We start from the raw sequence: 19,588 nt of genomic DNA, 5'->3' as shown, positions 1-19,588 counted from the left end.
TGATCTGACAATCTCACTATCCCTCATTGTGCTTTGAAGTGTGAGTTCTCCTTGCCAAGTGAATTAATTTGCTCAATTGGGATCACAAAGTGAAATGCCTTTTCCTTACTAGTTATGTCACGAAGTTAAAAGGGGCTTGTGACGTAAAGAAAATATGCCTTGAGGCATTACCATCCACTTCGCTTGCCATTTTTTTCCTGCAAAGTATACCCACCTTAGATTTTATTAGGTATTCCTGATCACTTGACCACTTTCCACAAAATTTGAGGACCTAAACACTTTCTTTGTATTGTTGATATAGTCTGATGATCCATTGATCAAATTTGATCATTCAAATTAGTTTTCTGGATTTGATAGTGTGAGCAATGTTTAACCATCAACATTTTGCATCACGTAGTTAAAACATGTGTTGTAAATCTTTCACAAGCTAGTTGTGAATATGATTATGTTAATCTATTGATTGTTTCCATCTTATCCGTTCACACGGAGCCTAAGAAAGGATTGTCTTAAATATTGACTTCTCTTTGCTTAATACCAAGGACATGTTGATATAATCTGTGTTCTATTGTTCTCATTTAATAGCAAGCACATGCATGATAGAGTAGGTGTTTTTATAAATGTAATTTGGGGTGATGCAAAGTTTTTGAATTACATTTTATAGCTTTCTTCTATAGAAATATTATTAAGGTTCAGTTCAATATTGTTGATAGTTTGAATTTTGTGAAAAAATTATTTGATTTTGAAGGCTCTAATGGGAAATAATGGATGGAGCTTTGTATCCTAGCATGGGAGATTGTATCATGTGGAAACAATATCCAACCTCAAGGGAAATATATATGCTGCATATTTGAGGTTGATGGTAGGATCTTCATGCTAAGGCTTCTTCCCTCTGGCTATTTATACATGAAGAGCTCACCTCCCCTTAGTGGCATTATTGGATGGAGAAGAAACTGATATGCTTGATTATTTATGCATAGATTCAATATGGTAGATTGTTCTTGTTGTCATGGCAATTGATGATTTGACTTGCAAGATCATGACACCCAAGGTATTGCTTATGATTTGAAACCCTTTAAGTTGGTCTGTATCTTTCAATTACCTAAAAATTTAGAGAAACAACAAATCTCCAAAAATTGAAAATATTACTCTATTTTATGAAATTAAAAGAAATTAATTTTTGTTTCTGGAATCAATGATGTAGATTCTCTTTGCATTGACATTTCAGATCACACTCCATCTTCCATCATCAAGATGAGAGAGTTGTAGGAGAAATCCTACCTACAACTCTCTCATCCTGATGATGGAGTATTTCTCCTACATCTCTCTCATCCTAATGATGGATCACAGAGTGTGATCCGAAACATTGATGCAAAAAATCCTACACAATTGAATCCAGAAAAAAAAATTAAGAACCACAATAAAGCGTGTCTTGATTAAAAGAACTTGTGATTTTAATACTATTTGATCTCCCTCCTTTGGATTCTTAACCTCATCATGGATAATCTGTGTATGTAGAGATCCATCCCTTGGGGGAAGCGTTGTTGGAAACTCATCACTAATAGCTATTATCACATAGGTGGTTGTGTTTGCAGAACAGTTTCGGGTTACTGAAGTATTTCATCAGGACAATTATAACTACTTTTTCTTTGGTAAGGTAAAACTATATGGAAAGTTAAGTGTACAACTATTGGAAGTTTGTGGGATTGTTTTGCAGGTGACTCAACAAATGCAAATTCTACTTTCATATGCAGATGCAATCATTAGCGCAACTGGCTCCAAGAATAGCTACATGTGTGCTCTAGGCAGTGTGCCTTCCTACATGTGCAGGGCCCCATTATATGTAATATCTCTCCATATGGCCAGTGAATTGATATTGTGGGTCACAAATCCCACCGTGGTTTTTCCTCGTTGAGTTTTTCCATGTATAAATTTTATGTGTTATGGTGTTCTTTTATGTGATTGCATTATTTATTTTAGTTACATGTATTTATGTTTACCAGTTGATGAATGAGTGCTTTGATAAGGCTAAAAACTCATATTCTAGTAGAACAATGATTCAGCCCCCCCTCTCACTGTTCTTGGATTCTAACAATCCCTTCACCTAAGGAATTTTTAATTCCTTTTTATCCCTCAAATTCCCATGCTCCCCTTTTAGAGAATTTTAAAATTCTCCTTCTAATCATCCAAGGAATATTTTTATTCATTTTGTCTTCCCTGGGTGCATTGGGAAGCCTTCCCAATAAACCTTGAGGAGTGTGGAGACAAGAAATACTTTTATGTCATATCTCTTAGACTCCACACTTGTCTTGTCAACCCCTCTTGATCCATGTGTTGGCTCACATGCAATCTTGCCCCTCCATCTTGGATCAATCCTAGCCCTCCTTTTCTTCTCCCCTTCTTCTATAAGTTGAGGACTCCACTCCTTCATTTGACATCTCCAAACTTTGCAAGTTCATGCTACCCTTTTGAATCCAAGAAATCATCCAAGCACCCAAACTATAGCCAAATCAATACTCATCCATCACTTAGCCATTTATCTTGCATACACATTCCATCCTCAATCCATCCATTTCATCATCCTCTAAATCATCTTGTTCACAATTGGATATCCAACCACATTCATTCAAGGAACACATCAAATCAAGTTGGATAAGGGGCACTATTTCAACCTCATCTCGCTCAATCCGAGGAACAAGTGAAGATTTGTGAAGGTATAATGGTGTTTATTAAGATTATTTGAATTTTTTATGCTTATTTGTGCTCAAAATAACCATCTATCTTCACACTAGTTTTCCCTTGGTTCAATCATATTTTTGAACTTTACAATATTTTAGAGGAGAAATAATAATAAATTAGGTTTTGAAGAGCTTTAGCAAGGTTTGGTCTTCCCTAGATGGAGTATAAGGATTAGGAAGCAATCTTATGTCATGTGAAAAATGGTTTTGTTCTTTCTATGAGGTAATGGGGAAGGAGGTGGAGTTGGAAAGGAAGGTAGCAACCCAACACATTATTTATAACAACATGGTGTGACATCCACATGACCCTAATTCCTTACTCCATAAGCCTGAAATCTTGTCTGTTATAATCACAGTTGGAAAACATCTTAAACCAAACCCTATAATGTGTTTCTAACTTTGATGGAGGATGATTCACAAGATAAATTCCAATAATATGTGTTGTCTAATCATATTGAGAAGCATAAAAATAATGAATGGTCGAGAAAGAATTAATCCTTTGATGAGAACATAAATCCTTATTAGTCTCACTCATTCTTTAAATATGATTTAAATAATTAGGAGGTGATTCATTAAGGAACATGATGATATAATCTTATTATGGTATAATTTTTTTTTGAAGTTTATCAAAGCATGGAAAATATAGGACTTATATTCTAGATAGAGTCTCAGATCTAAGGATGAATTGTTTCAAGCCAAGTATGTGAGTGAAATTTGAAGTATAATATGCTAGATAGGGGCATTGGGCACTGAGGTCCTATAGTACTCTAATGTAAAATAAAGCGATTCAAACAATCTTAGGAGATTTGTGGGCTTCCATTGTGTAAATCTTAGCTAAAACCAAATAGATAGAGACACTAGCCACTATATTATTATTCTTTTCATACATTTGAAGTCTACAACTATTATTCAATATCTAACCTATTTGACTATATCACTGTCTCGATTGTAATATTCATATCTAAACCTTCATATGTAAAAAAGAGGAGAAAATGCTTATGCCACATATGGGATTTTTGAATTCAAACCTCATGTAGGTGTTTCCACCTCCACAATACAAGGATGAGTGATAAAGAGTTATTGCCTCAAGGAGTAGAGATAAATAAATATTGATAATGCTAAAATTATAACGATTACATCATATTTGAAGCCTTATCTCAAGGATTCCACATAAGTTGTTTGTGAAGATCATACAAATGTGAGTACATCACATGATGAAAAATTGGAAACAAAATTAATTTAATTGTGCTTGATGATATACTAGATAGTGTTCTCAATTTTTTTTAGGTCTATAGACTTTGATTGTGTGATTTTTGGAGTGCCTAAATAAAGTACTTGAAATTAGTTATTATATAAATTAGATTGATTAACTAGGATTCTAAATGATAGAGGAAGTCACGTTTATATGTGATTTATACCTTTTCATCAATAATTATTCAAAAAGAGGGAGCAAAAAAATACCGCTATTTGACATTCAAATATTAAAATTTAGAGGAAAATTGAGCAGATAGGATCATTGAGCACCCTAGTCAGCATAACTAGGCTACATAAAGGTAAAAGGCACTAAGGGGTGAGACCAATGTTGCCGATTTAGACCTAGCTTGAGCATGTTTGCACCAAATCAAACAAGTTACCTCCAAAATAGGTGCTAAATATAGGATGAAATTGTAAAGGGTATATAATTTATAACATTACAATTCCAAATGAGGGCCTAGGTTTTTATGCATTTTTATGTTTCAAACCATTATGCTGAGCACAAAACATAGTTGCAAAATGAGGCCTTAGCTTTTTTTGTGTTTTCATGTTTAAAAAACATTTATGTTGAGCGTAAAATACACTTGTATTTTGTGCTCACCATATTGTGAGTATTAAAAAAAATAATGGAAATGATATATAAAAACCTACATAACATGATTGTATTATGGCTTGGTATTCCCAAGCCATAACATGAGAATGCTTGAAGTTTTCAAAATAATATGTTCATGTTTTCTTAATTTTTCTACGTTGGCTACTTTTTGGTACACCATTTTAGTTCACAAACCCTATACTAAAATATCTCTTACATCGTGCCTAATCAAATCACCTCATTAATGACATATCTCTAGTAGGTAGCTTTGTTACTCTCAACTCTCTCTTCATTGATGATAACATGATTTTAATTCAAATTACTACTAGTGATGACAATAACCTACATGATACCCTTAAATTTTTCTATGTTGCTTTGAACTCTCAATTAGATATGCACAAAATTAAATTTTGAATGACACATCCCAAGCCTCATCGACCTTTGATCCCAAAATAATAGTGAGAGATAAAACATGAAATGATAATAATATACCTTGGCATTTCTTTTGGAATTAAAGTTTCATCAAAAGATTTATGGAGGTGGTTTTTAAACAAGTTCAAACTCAAATTATTATCTTGGAAAAATAATTTCCTATAAATGGATGAGCATATCAAGGTGGCTAATAAAATACTCTTCTTTGGTCAAGTCTAAATCTCTTCTAGTGGGTTGCCCTCTAAAACTGCTACAATTAGCTAACACAACTTATACAAAGTTTTATTTGGTCCAAATGGGGAGTTAATTATTGGTCACACTATATTCTTCAAAAAAAGTAGAAGGGTGGATTAGGCATCATTGGTCCTCACACAAGGGGTCTTTCTTTTAGCCAAATGTATTGACAGAGGTTTAGAAGGAACTTTGCTTTGTAAACTCTTGATTTGATATTGTATTCAAATGGCTACTACTAGTGAAAACATGGAACACTCTACAATGGAGTGATAAGCTTCTCTTAAGCCCTATATTTTAAGATATATGGAATAGACCCTCTCAACTATATATGTAAAGATTGAAACTAATTTCTCATAAGTTATCTTAGTTTGATAAATCTTTTAGCCAAGGATTGAGCTTTGCAACTTCTTCAATTTAGTGGAATTATCTAATCCAATAAAATAACATACCATTAGCTATTATTCCAAGATTCAAATCGAAAAGCCTCCTCTATAAGGGAATCTAAACATTTAGCAATCTTTGAGATCCCTCATAATTCACTTGATAATCCTAGGGATGAATCAAACTATGTTTCAATTTAAACTACACAAACAAGGTTGATATAATGGAAATCCAACAAATTGTGCACCTCAACTTAGCTATTCTTATTTATTATAATTGTCAATCTTCCTTTTCAAAGTATTGGATGTATTCTAATGTTTGTAGACTTAGAACATTTAATCCCAAAGTTATTGTAGCGTCCTAAAATTGCGACACTTGCAATTTCGACTGCATTTCGGTCTTCACAATGGCGACGCAACACGCAACCTGAATGGAGACCCCAAAACTCGCTCACGACACCAAAAACTGCATTTTTCAAGCACCATTGGCCTGAACCTCCTTGCACCCCGCTGTCCCGGAGGTGGGACCAGAGCGCCCAGCGCCCTGGTCCTCCAGGACCATGGCACCCAGCGCCCTGGTCCCTGGGTCCTATTTTGGGCCCGGTTTCCTAAGTGATATCGGGTCTTTTTTATTGCAATTTGGAAATATACTTCCCTGGTCGGCCTAAGGTCGGGAAAATCAGTCTATCAGCCCTAATTGACAAGTATATAAACTACATTTTTCTCTCTCATTTGAGATAGATGAAGAGGATATGTGCAAAAGCGTGGAAACTATACTCAAACATTCAAGCATTCAAGCATTCAAGCAATTGATCATTTCAAGTCTCCATTCAAGGCTAAGTGTTGCATTCAAGTCAAGGATTCAACCATTGAAGAGGAGATCACATACAACATATTACTACAACATACAACATCTAAACCTTCGCACATAAGGATACCAACATCCTTAGAACAAGGTATTAGTACTTGTTTTACAGTCATTTACATTTACAGCACTTGCTCATTTCTTGGTTAATTCCAAAACCGGGGTTTGACCTAAAGGCAAACCCCTAATCCCTAACCCCCCAATCGTCTTCGCTTTTCTGTGTGTAGGTTGCAGGTACGCGGCTGAGATTGAGGATCTGGAATCCTTGTGCAGAGACGAATAGATCCCCCTTCGTTTCGCGGATTTTTCGGAGGACCGTGGCGCCGGGCGCCATTGTCCCGACAACTTTTTCTCAAATTTGCAGGACAGCGCCGTATCGACATTCTACTGCTAATTCCAGGTCCGCAGCTTCATCCTATAACCCGAACTCAGTTTATAAGCGAATCTTTATGACTTTCTATGCATCCTTAGCTTAATTTCCTTAATCAATATTCTTTACAAAAGAGGGTAGCCTTGCTTTCCTAACCCTTGAAATTCATTTAGCATCCAATCTTACATTGTGTGGGATTGAATCTTATGAGTTTCAACCCCTCTTTTGAATGTAAAGTCTCTCCCCTAAGTGAAAACCCATCGAATCCTAGCGAACCTCCCTTCTCTCTCCTCGGAGTTAGAAGAGGGGAGACCAACTAGGGTTCGACCGTGATTTTCCGCTTTACAATTATGTATAAATTATATCTTTTTCCTATGTCATAACCTTCTTTTTGGACCTTGATATGACTTGCTATTATTATTATTATTATTATTATTATTATTATTATTATTATTATTATTACTATTACAATATTAATTTTATGAGTAATGTTAGAAAGAAACGATAAATTGAAATGAGGTTGGAGTTTTTAAATAAAAAGGAATTTAAGTGGTGACACGCACATGAAGTCATACTTTATTTTAAAATTGCTTATTTTCTCAATATCCTAATTGAACACATGGTGTAGGAGAAATAAGAAGATTCTAGAAAAGAAATTTTAAATTCAAAATATTAAGGAATAAATATTATATTTAGCAAACATATGACATGGGAGTTACAAAATTATTCTATGACAAGAATAATTCAATTTTTGCATGTAACCCCCACTATGACAATTAATCATTTCGTGTGAAATTATTTTGGGAAAAGAATATGGAAATCAATTAATTTATTTTGTAGTAGGAAAATTACTCTCTTTTATATTTAATGAGTTTTAGATTTTCAAAAGGGGGAGTTCATTGTTTTTGAGAAAAAAGTAGTCTTTGAATTCTCTAATTTGTTTTCAAATCATGTTAGTCGTAGGATAAGTTTTGTAGAAATTTTGCATGAGATAGGATTATGGAGATTTTGGAGAAGATTATTTACCAAGTTGTGGGAAGAGGAATGAAGAAGGTTGACTGGAATACCAGAGTCGATTCAACTACATGATTTTATTCATCATCCAGATCCAGATAGGGAAGGAGTGAGGAACGTGTTGTTGACAGAGAGTTTAACTAGATTCGACTCAGCTCTTCCAGAATTTGTTGGGTGGAACACGAAAGCGTGAAGCATTTCAGCTTGGAGCGTGACAAGAATCAGAGCCTAGAAAGCTAGAAGGCGTGATCGACATTCTACAAGCTTGAGAAAGATAGATTCTCCGTTTAGTCGGGTATGTCCATCGAACTTCTGTTGGTGTATGTCTCAAAATCTTATTAGCAAAAAAAAAATAGATGATAAAATAGAATTCGATAAGGAGATGTAGTGAATATTGCTAGGAGATAGATGACTACATTAGATCACTTAGTTTGTTTAAGCCATGTGGATATTTCTTGATTACAATAACTCTTTGATTTATGCCTCGATTTGGAATTTTTATCCCTATCGAAGAGCTCCTTTGTGAATTGGTTGTGTTATTAAAGCATAGGTCCAAGCATCCTTTAATTTTGTTTGCATGACCCATTTCACTTGTCGCGCCATTACCTGTGTATCTGCGTGCATCAAGTCATTCGGTTCCACAAATTTGTTGAATTACCCTTTGATCAGGGAGTTGGGCTAACTTTCCCCAAACTGTATCATTTTACTTTTCTTTTTGTGCTTAAGACATTCAGTAATCGAACCCTATCTGCATTATAGATGGTCTTGCTGTGATCCAGTCAAACCATACAATTGATTGTTGCAGTTCAACAAAATATCAATTTACCAGTAAAAGATTCAAAAAATTATGTCAATATATTTTGTTTTTCTCATAAATTTTTAAGGATTGCTTAAGTTCATTTACTTACCAATCGGAATAAATTGATTGACAATATAATTTTGGTATCGATATGCTCGTATTGAAACATGGTCCACCACAGAACAACAAAAGGTTCACCTACAACATTTCATTTAACAACTGAATTGTTAATTGTTTAGAATGAAACAAAAATGATATATAAACAACCGACTAGCGATGGCGTAGAGACTAAATTCCAGTACATTACAAGGAATGGAAATGTGTTGTTGCAGTGCGATAGGAATGCTTTTCTTTCTTTGCCATTAATTTGCGATACAATAGTTATTTGCTTGAGATTCGATCTTAAAGATTAGAAAAATTTAAAACCTCGTAATAACTATTATTTACAGACAATGTGTTGTTCACATTTTCCAGAAAGTAGCAGTAATCTGAACAAATAAGAATCAATTTCATGATTTAATTTAGAAATTACCGAGGCTGTGCATTCAGAAAATTTAGCTTCAAAATGAGGAAAAATTGGAAATGTTAAGCATAGACATAAATTTTTCTGAAGAGAAGAAAAAAAAATACAGCAAAAATAAAACTTTCAGTATTATTTATGAGATAAATTGAATGTCATTGCATATCATGAGTTTTCTAAATCTATTCTGAAAACTATTTTTATTTCTTAATTTTGATTGGTACAATCATAATTGTTGCTCCTTAAAATTAGAGTGTCACATATATAACTATATATATAAACATTGTCACAACGCCCCTTGCTTCTTTTATATTAGGAAAAACAGAGACCTGTATGACCTCATTTCTCATATATTATTTTGCAAAGAAACCAAAAACAAAGGTTAGCATGGCCCACGTGAAGAGGAGTTGAAAGTCCTTATTAGTTTGTTTATGGATATATTTGCTTTGAATTTCAAGACTTATCCATGAATTTTAGTACACATGGGAAAAATTATGAACTTTTGGTATAAAATTGCCACCAAGTGTAATCAAGAAAGGTTCTTATAATATAGGGTTTGAATTACACTTTATAGAAGCAAGAGATGCAAAAAATCCCCTAAAAATTCAAGAAATGGTTGAACACCCTCAACATCTATTTTAGGAATTCAATGTAACAGGTCTCTATTTAGAGACCATAGTAATGATATTAAATTAATATCAAGAAGCATTTTTCACATTAGACCGATGGTAAGCTATAATCTCAATATTCTCACACTAGAGAACTTTGTAAAGTGGCACGATTAAATTGTAATAATTGTCTTAAATGCAAGTTAAAAGAAGAGCCATGCTTTTGAAATCACACAATTGTTGTCTTATCACTATGTGAGATTTTGTGATGCTAACAAAATCTCACACAGTGAATCTAGAAGGAAGACAATAATTGATATGGATTGAGGAAATATGATTAAATCTCTTAATCAAACAATTGATTGAAGAAGCATAAATCTCCTTACTACAATAACTTATACTTTTTGTAAAGTCCTAGCTCAAGGTTGCAACATTTTCAAAAGTTCAAAACAATAATGAAATGAAAAGGAGATGATGAAAAAAGAAAAGAAAAACATGTAAATGGTTTGCAAATTGGAATGAACTAGGCTAGAAGGGGAGTAGAATGACAATTGTTATCGGGGGCAAGTCAAACTACAATTATGGGGGGATCCAACCAACAATGTCATGATGCATCTTGATGGTTAGATAGTCGTCGCCCTTCCTCTACACTCTCCACACCTCTTCCTTGCATGTGGAGGAAGTGGGTGCCTTTCAAGCAATTGGTTTGTTAGCTATAACTTAAGTAAGAGAATGCACATGGATTTTAAAATCTTTTGAAAGTAACTATTGTCATTATGTCGAGAGGCATCTACAATGACATACAAACATTCTTTAAACAAAAAATTGATTTTGAATAAATTTGACATGTAGATGATAGGTAAATGAATGCATGCTTCAATTTCTCTATAAGTATTATTTTATTACTCTAAATAAAATAGAATCATTGCCACTTGTGTCTAAGTATATAAAACTGTTACATCTTATTTAGCTCTATGTCCTTCTTGACAACTAATAAACATTGAAGACAATTATGTGATATCTCTCGGCATTATTTTACGCATATTTTTTTAGAATATAAGTATACTAGTTGTTATTCACATTTAAATCCAAAAACAGTTGTCTTGTTAAATTTTTTATTGTATTTTATTTGAATTGCTAGGAATCTTTGCCTTAGTTATCTTATATTACATTTTTGATAGCATTGTTTGTTGATTTGATTTATTTTTGTTGGCACAATATTGATAATCTTTCTAATAGTAGATGTTTTTGATTGAATAAGTTAAATGAAAAATCAGTGGGTTTGTGCAGTTGTAACATGTCTTCACTAATAGTTAATCCATCACATCATTAAATATCAATGCTGCCATTGTATGTTGTTTTCAACATTTGATGTTTTCTTCCCCATTATTCTTATATGTAAAAAACTTATTAATAAATCATATAAATACATATAAAAAGAAATATTAATGATTATAACAAATCCACTATAAATCTAAATATGAAAAGTCCTAATTAATATTATAAAAATCATGTACATACAAATTTAATTAAAATAACTAAAACATTAATACCTAGAATAATTTGTTTAAATATTAATACCTAGAATAATTTGTTTAAATATGTATCACTGGTTCATTAAATTAATAAAAAAACCTTCCAAAGAATGTTTGAAACTCGAACAGAAGAAAATTCAGATGTTTTTCACGCCGATGAGAAAATGTCTGAAAATTAACATGGAGCGGGAATGCACAGAAAATAACAGAAAATTCCGATGTTATGGAGCGGAATGCACAGATAATAACAGAAAATTCAGATGTCACGGAGCGGATCAAATTGGAGTCGTTGAGAGAATGCCCTAAAAAAACACGTGAAAAAAAATTCAAATTTCATGGAGCGTAACTAATCGGAGTAAACCATGGTATTCAAACCATGTGAACCACTGTATTTCTCGTACTGAGTTCATTTTAAAGGGAGGGATGGTATTTATTCAAATTTCAAACCAATTGGAGTAACCATGGTATTCCAACCATGTAAACCACGGTATGTAAACCATGTAATTATTTGGGCAAAGGCAGCCGCCATTGTATGTGTCGCATTTGCATGTTTAAGATCATAACCCTAACCTCTGTCAGACCAATTAATGTTCTTTTATTTTTTTCTGCCAGTGCTTTGTTCTGTCTTTCTGTTATTTCTTTCATTATTTTTTTTCCCAGACAATGTTTTTTTCTGTTGTTTCATTATTTCTTGTTTTTCCTTTTTCTAGAGTGTTACAGTGTGCACACTAGTAGTCTGTCTGTCATGATCGATCTTTATCTATTTTTCTTTTCTTTTCTTTTTTTTCATATTTTGTGTGGTAGAAGATGAAGAGGAAAGGCAGAGGAGTTAGGGATCAAGAAATGGCAGCTGATTGAGGGAAAAACTCTTCTTCCAGGTAATTTTTCTTCTAAATTATATCTTTATTTTTTTTAATATTTATTTTTATATTTAATCTTATGTAATATTCTTCTTATATGTACCAGAGGAAGTGGAGGATTTCTTTACCCTGCCAAAATGAATAGGAATCGCAGATTTTTCTATGAAAACTAATGGATAATAGATTGTTTGCCCTGGCGGAATGAAAACTAATGGATAATAGATTGTTTGCCCTGCCCGAATGAATAGATTGTTTATGTATGGACAATTTTTTTTTTTTTGATTAGTAAAATGCAGCCAAAACTGCACAGAATTTATATTAACAAAATTAATATTTACAAGTTTACATTGTAACACTAGCACAGAAGACAAAATTTGTCACTGGGACACGTTTCAGTAACCATAGCTTATCGATTACATGATTTAGATGCCTTATAGTTACTAGCATGGAACAGAGACCCAACAATTTTCGACAGCACTTTCAAACCAGATAATCAAAGCTTCTATTACTTATGTATCATTTGGTACATAAAATTTGTCTTCAGCATTTCCATAAGAGTTGTTAGATTAGAAACCTATGAAATATATGTATTTTCATGTCTGTTTCCTGTGTTTATTTTTGGAGATGGGCACTATTGTCCCGGAAATCTGCTCCCATTACCTTGTCCTTTGCTCCATGATAGTTGGTGCACCCTGGGTGTAATGTCCCCATTTGGGATTGGCCTTTGGTTTAGTCTTTGGTAGTTTTTCTGATTTGTGTACTTGAAACATACTCCACCCTTTTGTGAATTTTTGCTGCTTGTCTGAGCCCTTCAGATTAGATTAAAAATAAAATAAAGTCTTCCCCAAATCTTCTATAAGGTCTTCCAATTCTGATTGAGGGAAAAACTCTTCTTCCAGGTAATTTTTCTTCTAAATTATATCTGTATTTTTTTTAATATTTATTTTTATAGTTAATCTAATGTAATATTCTTCTTATATGTACCGGAGGAAGTGGAGGATTTCTTTACCCTGCCAAAATGAATAGGAATCGCAGATTTTTCTATGAAAATTAATGGATAATAGATTGTTTGCCCTGCCTGAATGAAAACTAATGGATAATAGATTGTTTGCCGTGCCCAAATGAATAGATTGTTTATGTATGGACAAAAACTGCACAGAATTTATATTAACAAAATTAATATTTACAAGTTTACATTGTAACACCAGCACAGAAGACAAAATTTGTCGCTGGGACACATTTCAGTAACCATAGCTTATCGATTACATGATTTAGATGCCTTATAGTTACTAGCATGGAACAGAGACCCAACAATTTTCGACAGCACTTTCAAACCAGATAATCAAAGCTTCTATTACTTATGTATCATTTGGTACATAAAATTTGTCTTCAGCATTTCCATAAGAGTTGTTAGATTAGAAACCTATGAAATATATGTATTTTCATGTCTGTTTCCTGTGTTTATTTTTGGAGATGGGCACTATTGTCCCGGAAATCGGCTCCCATTACCTTGCCCTTTGCTCCATGATAGTTGGTGCACCCTGGGTGTAATGTCCCAATTTGGGATTGGCCTTTGGTTTAGTCTTTGGTAGTTTTTCTGATTTGAGTACTTGAAACATACTCCACCCTGTTGTGAATTTTTGCTGCTTGTCTAAGCCCTTCAGATTAGATTAAAAATAAAATAAAATCTTCCCCAAATCTTCTATAAGGTCTTCCAATTCTAATTGAGGGAAAAACTCTTCTTCCAGGTATTTTTTCTTCTAAATTATATCTGTATTTTTTTTAATATTTATTTTTATAGTTAATCTTATGTAATATTCTTCTTATATGTACCGGAGGAAGTGGAGGATTTCTTTACCCTGCCAAAATGAATAGGAATCGCAGATTTTTCTATGAAAACTAATGGATAATAGATTGTTTGCCCTGCCCGAATGAATAGATTGTTTATGTATGGACAATTTTTTTTTTTTTTGATTAGTAAAACGCAGCCAAAACTGCACAGAATTTATATTAACAAAATTAATATTTACAAGTTTACATTGTAACACTAGCACAGAAGACAAAATTTGTCGCTGGGACACATTTCAGTAACCATAGCTTATCGATTACATGATTTAGATGCCTTATAGTTACTAGCATGGAACAGAGACCCAACAATTTTCGACAGCACTTTCAAACCAGATAATCAAAGCTTCTATTACTTATGTATCATTTGGTATATAAAATTTGTCTTCAGCATTTCCATAAGAGTTGTTAGATTAGAAACCTATGAAATATATGTATTTTCATGTCTGTTTCCTGTGTTTATTTTTGGAGATGGGCACTATTGTCCCAGAAATCTGCTCCCATTACCTTGCCCTTTGCTCCATGATAGTTGGTGCACCCTGGGTGTAATGTCCCCATTTGGGATTTGCCTTTGGTTTAGTCTTTGGTAGTTTTTCTGATTTGAGTACTTGAAACATACTCCACCCTGTTGTGAATTTTTGCTGCTTGTCTGAGCCCTTCAGATTAGATTAAAAATAAAATAAAATCTTCCCCAAATCTTCTATAAGGTCTTCCAATTCTTAGCACAAGATAACTGAAATAACCTCTTTCAAAGATTTGCCATAATCTCGCAAAATGACTCCTTTTAAAATTGGTGTATATAATCTATCTCTTTTATATATGGACAATTGATTATAGTAAGAAAGATAATAGTTAAGAAATAGCCCTCTACCCTTGAAGTTGTAGCCCTAGTTTATTTATCCTTAGAATTATTATCTTTATTGCATTTGGCATGGCTTGCCTACTCTCCATGGTTCTACAGTGACCGTGGTGGGCATTACATTTTAGATATCTGTAGATTGAGACTCTGGTATAATGGTAATAATTCACTTGCTGGAGCGATCTGAGTAATTGCTTTGACTTAATGGTTTACTAGTATGATCGGTGAGCCGACTGCAGATGACTAATTCAGTACCTTCCAGTCAGATATGAGGGCTAGGGTTCTGTGGACGGATCTTGCAATTCTACAAGTCTGCAATCTCCTTATTTCCTGTGTGAAGAGGATTTAAGGATGACAGGTTGCTAGTAACTGGTTTGTCTCTGCCCTGAATGCCCAAGTAAATGTTGGATGTCCTGTCCCTGTAGTGTAAGACCTCACTGTATGATGTGACTACAACCAAGGTGATGAAATTGGCTATCTTGGTTTGCAAGTTTGTTCAAGCTATTTTAATAGCTATCTTCCCACTCTCCGAAATTTGGGAAAATTTTTGCCATCCTCAAAATTGCCCCTTGCCAACATAATTTAACTTCTCTTTTGTAGAATTTAGAAAATCTTTGCACACAGTTCTATGAGGTTGGTTATGAATGTGTTTGGAAGAAATGGGGCATCCATTTAGTTAGAGCATTTTCTTATATCCTAACCTAATTAGGAATAGCAATTTTTCTGGTAACTGATCTTGTAGGTTGACTCATTTGGTATGGCTTTCCTACTCTCCATGGTGTTACAGTAACTGTGGTGGGCATTACATTTTAGATATTTGTAGACTGAGACTTTGGTATAATGGTAATAATTCACTTGCTGGAGCGATCTGAGTAATTGCTTTGACTTAATGGTTTGATAGTATGATCAGTGAGCCGCCTGCAGATGACTAATTTAGTACCTTCTCAGTCAGATCTGAGGGCTAGGGTTCTGTGGACGGATCTTGCAATTCTACAGGCCTGCAATCTCCTTATTTCCTGTGTGAAGAGGATTTAAGGATGACAGGCTGCTGGTAATTGGTTTGTCTCTGCCCTGAATGCCCAAGTAAATGTTGGATGTGCTGTCCCTGTAGTGTAAGACGTCACTGTATGATGTGACTACAGCCAAGGTAATGAAATTGGCTATCTAGGTTTGCAAGTCTTGTTGGAGACTCTCACGCTAGGTCTGTTAAGATGTAGGCATATGCAACCTACTGCTGGGCCCTGCTGGAGTCTCTGAATAGTCATCATAAATTCAGCATATTACTTTTTAAATTTCATCTCCTTTTAGTTTGTTCAAGTTATTTTAATAGCTATCTTCCCACTCTCCGAAATTTGGGAAAATTTTTGCCATCCTCAAAACTGCACTCTGACATCTCCAACCATTGCTAACCCTTCCCTTGCCAACATAATTTAACTTCTCTTTTGTAGAATCTAGAAAATCTTTGGACACAGTTTTGTGAGGTTGGTCATGAATGTGTTGGGAAGAAATGGGGAATCCATTTGGTTAGAGCATTTTCTTATATCCTACCCTAATTTGGAATAGCAATTTTTCAAGTAAATGATCTTGTAGGTTGACTCATTTGGTATGGCTCGCCTACTCTCCATGGTGTTACAGTGACCGTGATAGGCATTACATTTTAGATATTTGATATAATTTAATTTTTTGATGTAATTATTACATTTTTATCTAATATTCATTGATTTAATTTTTTATTATTTTCGTATAATTTAATGTTTAGAATACAAATTTATAGACAAAATGTTTTAGATCTGACCACTTTAAAGGATGCTTTTCTTTTAATCTTAAAGTTTTTACAATGTATACTATTTATCTTGGAAACAAATGTTTTGATCTATTTTAATTTCTAATAGATTGACTCATGTTTATTTTTGTCTTCAGCCGGTCATGGCACTGACAATGGATTCACGGGTGGGACCATTTCTCAGAGTAGGCCTTGCTAAGCTCTTCACAACTCCTTCTGAACCTACTCACTGGTGAGCTGCACCATCAACTTAGACTTTTTCTTTTTCCTTTTCCTTTTCCTATTAAAAAACTCAGGGTGTGGAGCTTTGTCTTTTGCATGTACTTTTTATCCTCTTACAATAGCTTACTATCGCCTACAACTGGTCTTTATGATTGTGAGGCTTTAATCTCTTGACTGTCTCTGACTTTTAATAAGGGTCATTGTGTTTTTCTAACTGTAACATTGTCATAGTCTGTTGTGCAATTGTTTGGACACCTTCCTTAACATTACCAGTCCACCATGTTAGTCTACTCAGTATGTTAATGTGACTTGGCATTATCCTCTACTTGGACTATCCATGTCTGAGAAAGTGTCATACTTGTGTTTGCAATTTAACAACTCAAACTACCTTGCTTACCAACAGCTGACAGTGCCCTGTGAGATATTTAAATTCATAAAATCATTATCACTTCTTTTGTTGACATCCATCTTCCATATCAAGGCTCAAAACCTCTATCGATGAATTTGACTACTTTTTCTCTCTGTATCTAGAAATTAGAGAATTCTGCCTAGTTGATTGACAATATCCAGTGATCTCTACTAGGTGAGGATTTGGAGATAACAAACTAGGGTCTAACAAAACTATTGTCTTCATGACTGTGCTTGCCTTTTGTCTACTCTTTCACATGCATTCATAGGCTCTTTTGAATGATAGCAGTAAGGAACAAAATCTTTTCATCCTTATGGTGCTTCACTTCTAACCTTTCATCGTTCGCAAACCCCACCATTATATAGTGTACAAGCCCTTTGTATTATCACTGAGCTATCATGTATCTTCTATTGTGCACTTGTTCTTGGTACAATATTGGCGCTTAAGTGTTCTTGTCATGAAGATCTATGCTCTTTATCCCTATCTCGTGAGAATCCTTTGTCGTCCCTTGAATGTTCTAGATTGACTTGTGAGCATTGTCTATAACTGAAATATGATAATATTTATGTTCGTACTTTTATCTTGAACACATGCCATATGACTGTCTTCCTTATAGTCAACATGTCTCGCCAATTTTATCACTTCGACCACTCCATATTTTTTAAGCATTTAACTACCTTGCATGATTTAAAAGGTTGTCATTTTTGCAAGACTGTTTTAGTGAACTGGGTTAATAGGTCTTTGTCCAGACCTTCAAAATTGAATCTTTATTACTATCCTTCTTTTTTTGTGTTTGGTGGATATCTTTATTATGTATACCTTTTCTTGATCCTATTGTCATACATATTGGATCATTGTCATCTAGATCATGCTTTACTTTCATATGGAAATCCTTGCACTTAAATTTCATAGTGTCCTTATACGGTCCTCTAAGAACTATGTGTCATCTCTGCACCTTTTACTTCCGTCACAGACAGATATGACAATTTTAATGTCTTATTTCATCCCTAGACTATGTATTAGCTTCCCTAACTTCCATTTATAACTTTTGAGCTCCTATTAGCTTGGATTATACTTTCAGATTACTGACAGGCACAATTAAATTGGTTTACCCAATTCACATGGGTGCAGTCAAGCTTAGAGACATATGGTGGTAGAGACAAAAGTAGAACTATCTTCTTCTGCAAATTTCACAAGTGATGCTGAGTTTTCACTTAGCACAGAAAACAGTGGGGAACTCATGAATTTAATCACTCACAAGTAATGTTGAGTTTCAATTAGCACAAAAAAATTGGTGCAATCAGCCTAGAGATAGAAGATGGAGACAAAAGTTGAACAACCTTCTTTTTCAAAGTTCCTAACTAACAAGTAATGTTGAGTTTTATGTAATGTCCCCTAATTAGTCATACTTTAGATTGACCTAAATTTGCCCAAATCTAAAAGATAGGTAATTAAATTTTATGGGCATAACTTTGTTTACTGGTTTCCTGCAACAAAGATTAGAGAACACCATAATTTAGTTACCAGTCAATTTCCTTAGCCCATTAGGGTAGGCTAGTTGGATAGGGTGTCCAAGAAACCAATCCTCGTAGGCCCAAGGGCAGATACCATATCCCCCTCGGCTCCATACAGAATGTGTTAGGCATCAATCATGGAGTGGCGTACCCAGCGAGTTGTTCTATCGCCGTTCCCCCTCATCACAACCACCTTCTCTCTTAAGCCCAAGACCAGATGCTTCATCCCTCTTGAGTCCAAGTGGCAGGTGTCAGGCATCCACTATGGAATGGCGTACATAAAAGAGAGTCCCTCTTTACAACGAACCATTTATTATATTTATTCAATCCATCACGTTATTAAATATGTATATATCATACTAGCTGATATATACTCTAATGCTAACTCAGGAAATTCATGCTTATACATACCTGACACTGAACTTACCCGTCTTTATCCTTGCTGGCAGACTTCACCATTCCTTGCTTGCTATCCCCCCAAATTGGCACGGGGGGAAGGTATTTATCCTAACCCCCCATCGTGGTGGAAAGCCACGACGCTTCCTATTTGGTAGCACCCCTTTTGAACGGTCGCTACCCTCACACCCGATGGGATCCTCCATTTAATCAAGCCATCATTTTAGAGGAATGGCTATCGGGGACCAGTCAACAAATATAATATATATTTAATAAAATGGCATAATTCCATATTGTTAATGTATATAATGTATATTATTAATATATATATTGTTACACCATTTTAATACAATGTATATTAT

The 19,588-nt window shown here is 34.2% G+C and overlaps 1 protein-coding gene across 1 annotated transcript in view; it reads left to right on the top strand.

The window, feature by feature from the left end:
* The first annotated feature begins 13,927 nt into the window (after positions 1-13,927).
* LOC131062756 (uncharacterized) overlaps positions 13,928-19,588 on the top strand; it is a 29,785-nt gene continuing 24,124 nt past the window's right edge. The window contains exons 1-2 of the mRNA XM_057996478.2: positions 13,928-13,946; positions 16,823-16,917. Of these exons, the coding sequence (XP_057852461.2) occupies positions 16,829-16,917 (89 nt within the window). The 5' untranslated portion in view covers positions 13,928-13,946; positions 16,823-16,828. The remainder of the gene's footprint in view (positions 13,947-16,822; positions 16,918-19,588) is intronic.

Source organism: Cryptomeria japonica, chromosome 9 (assembly GCF_030272615.1).
Source record: "Cryptomeria japonica chromosome 9, Sugi_1.0, whole genome shotgun sequence".
Classification (NCBI taxonomy): Eukaryota; Viridiplantae; Streptophyta; class Pinopsida; order Cupressales; family Cupressaceae; genus Cryptomeria; species Cryptomeria japonica.
The sequence above is the reverse complement of the archived record's forward strand: the minus strand, read 5'-3'. Positions and strand labels throughout refer to the sequence as shown.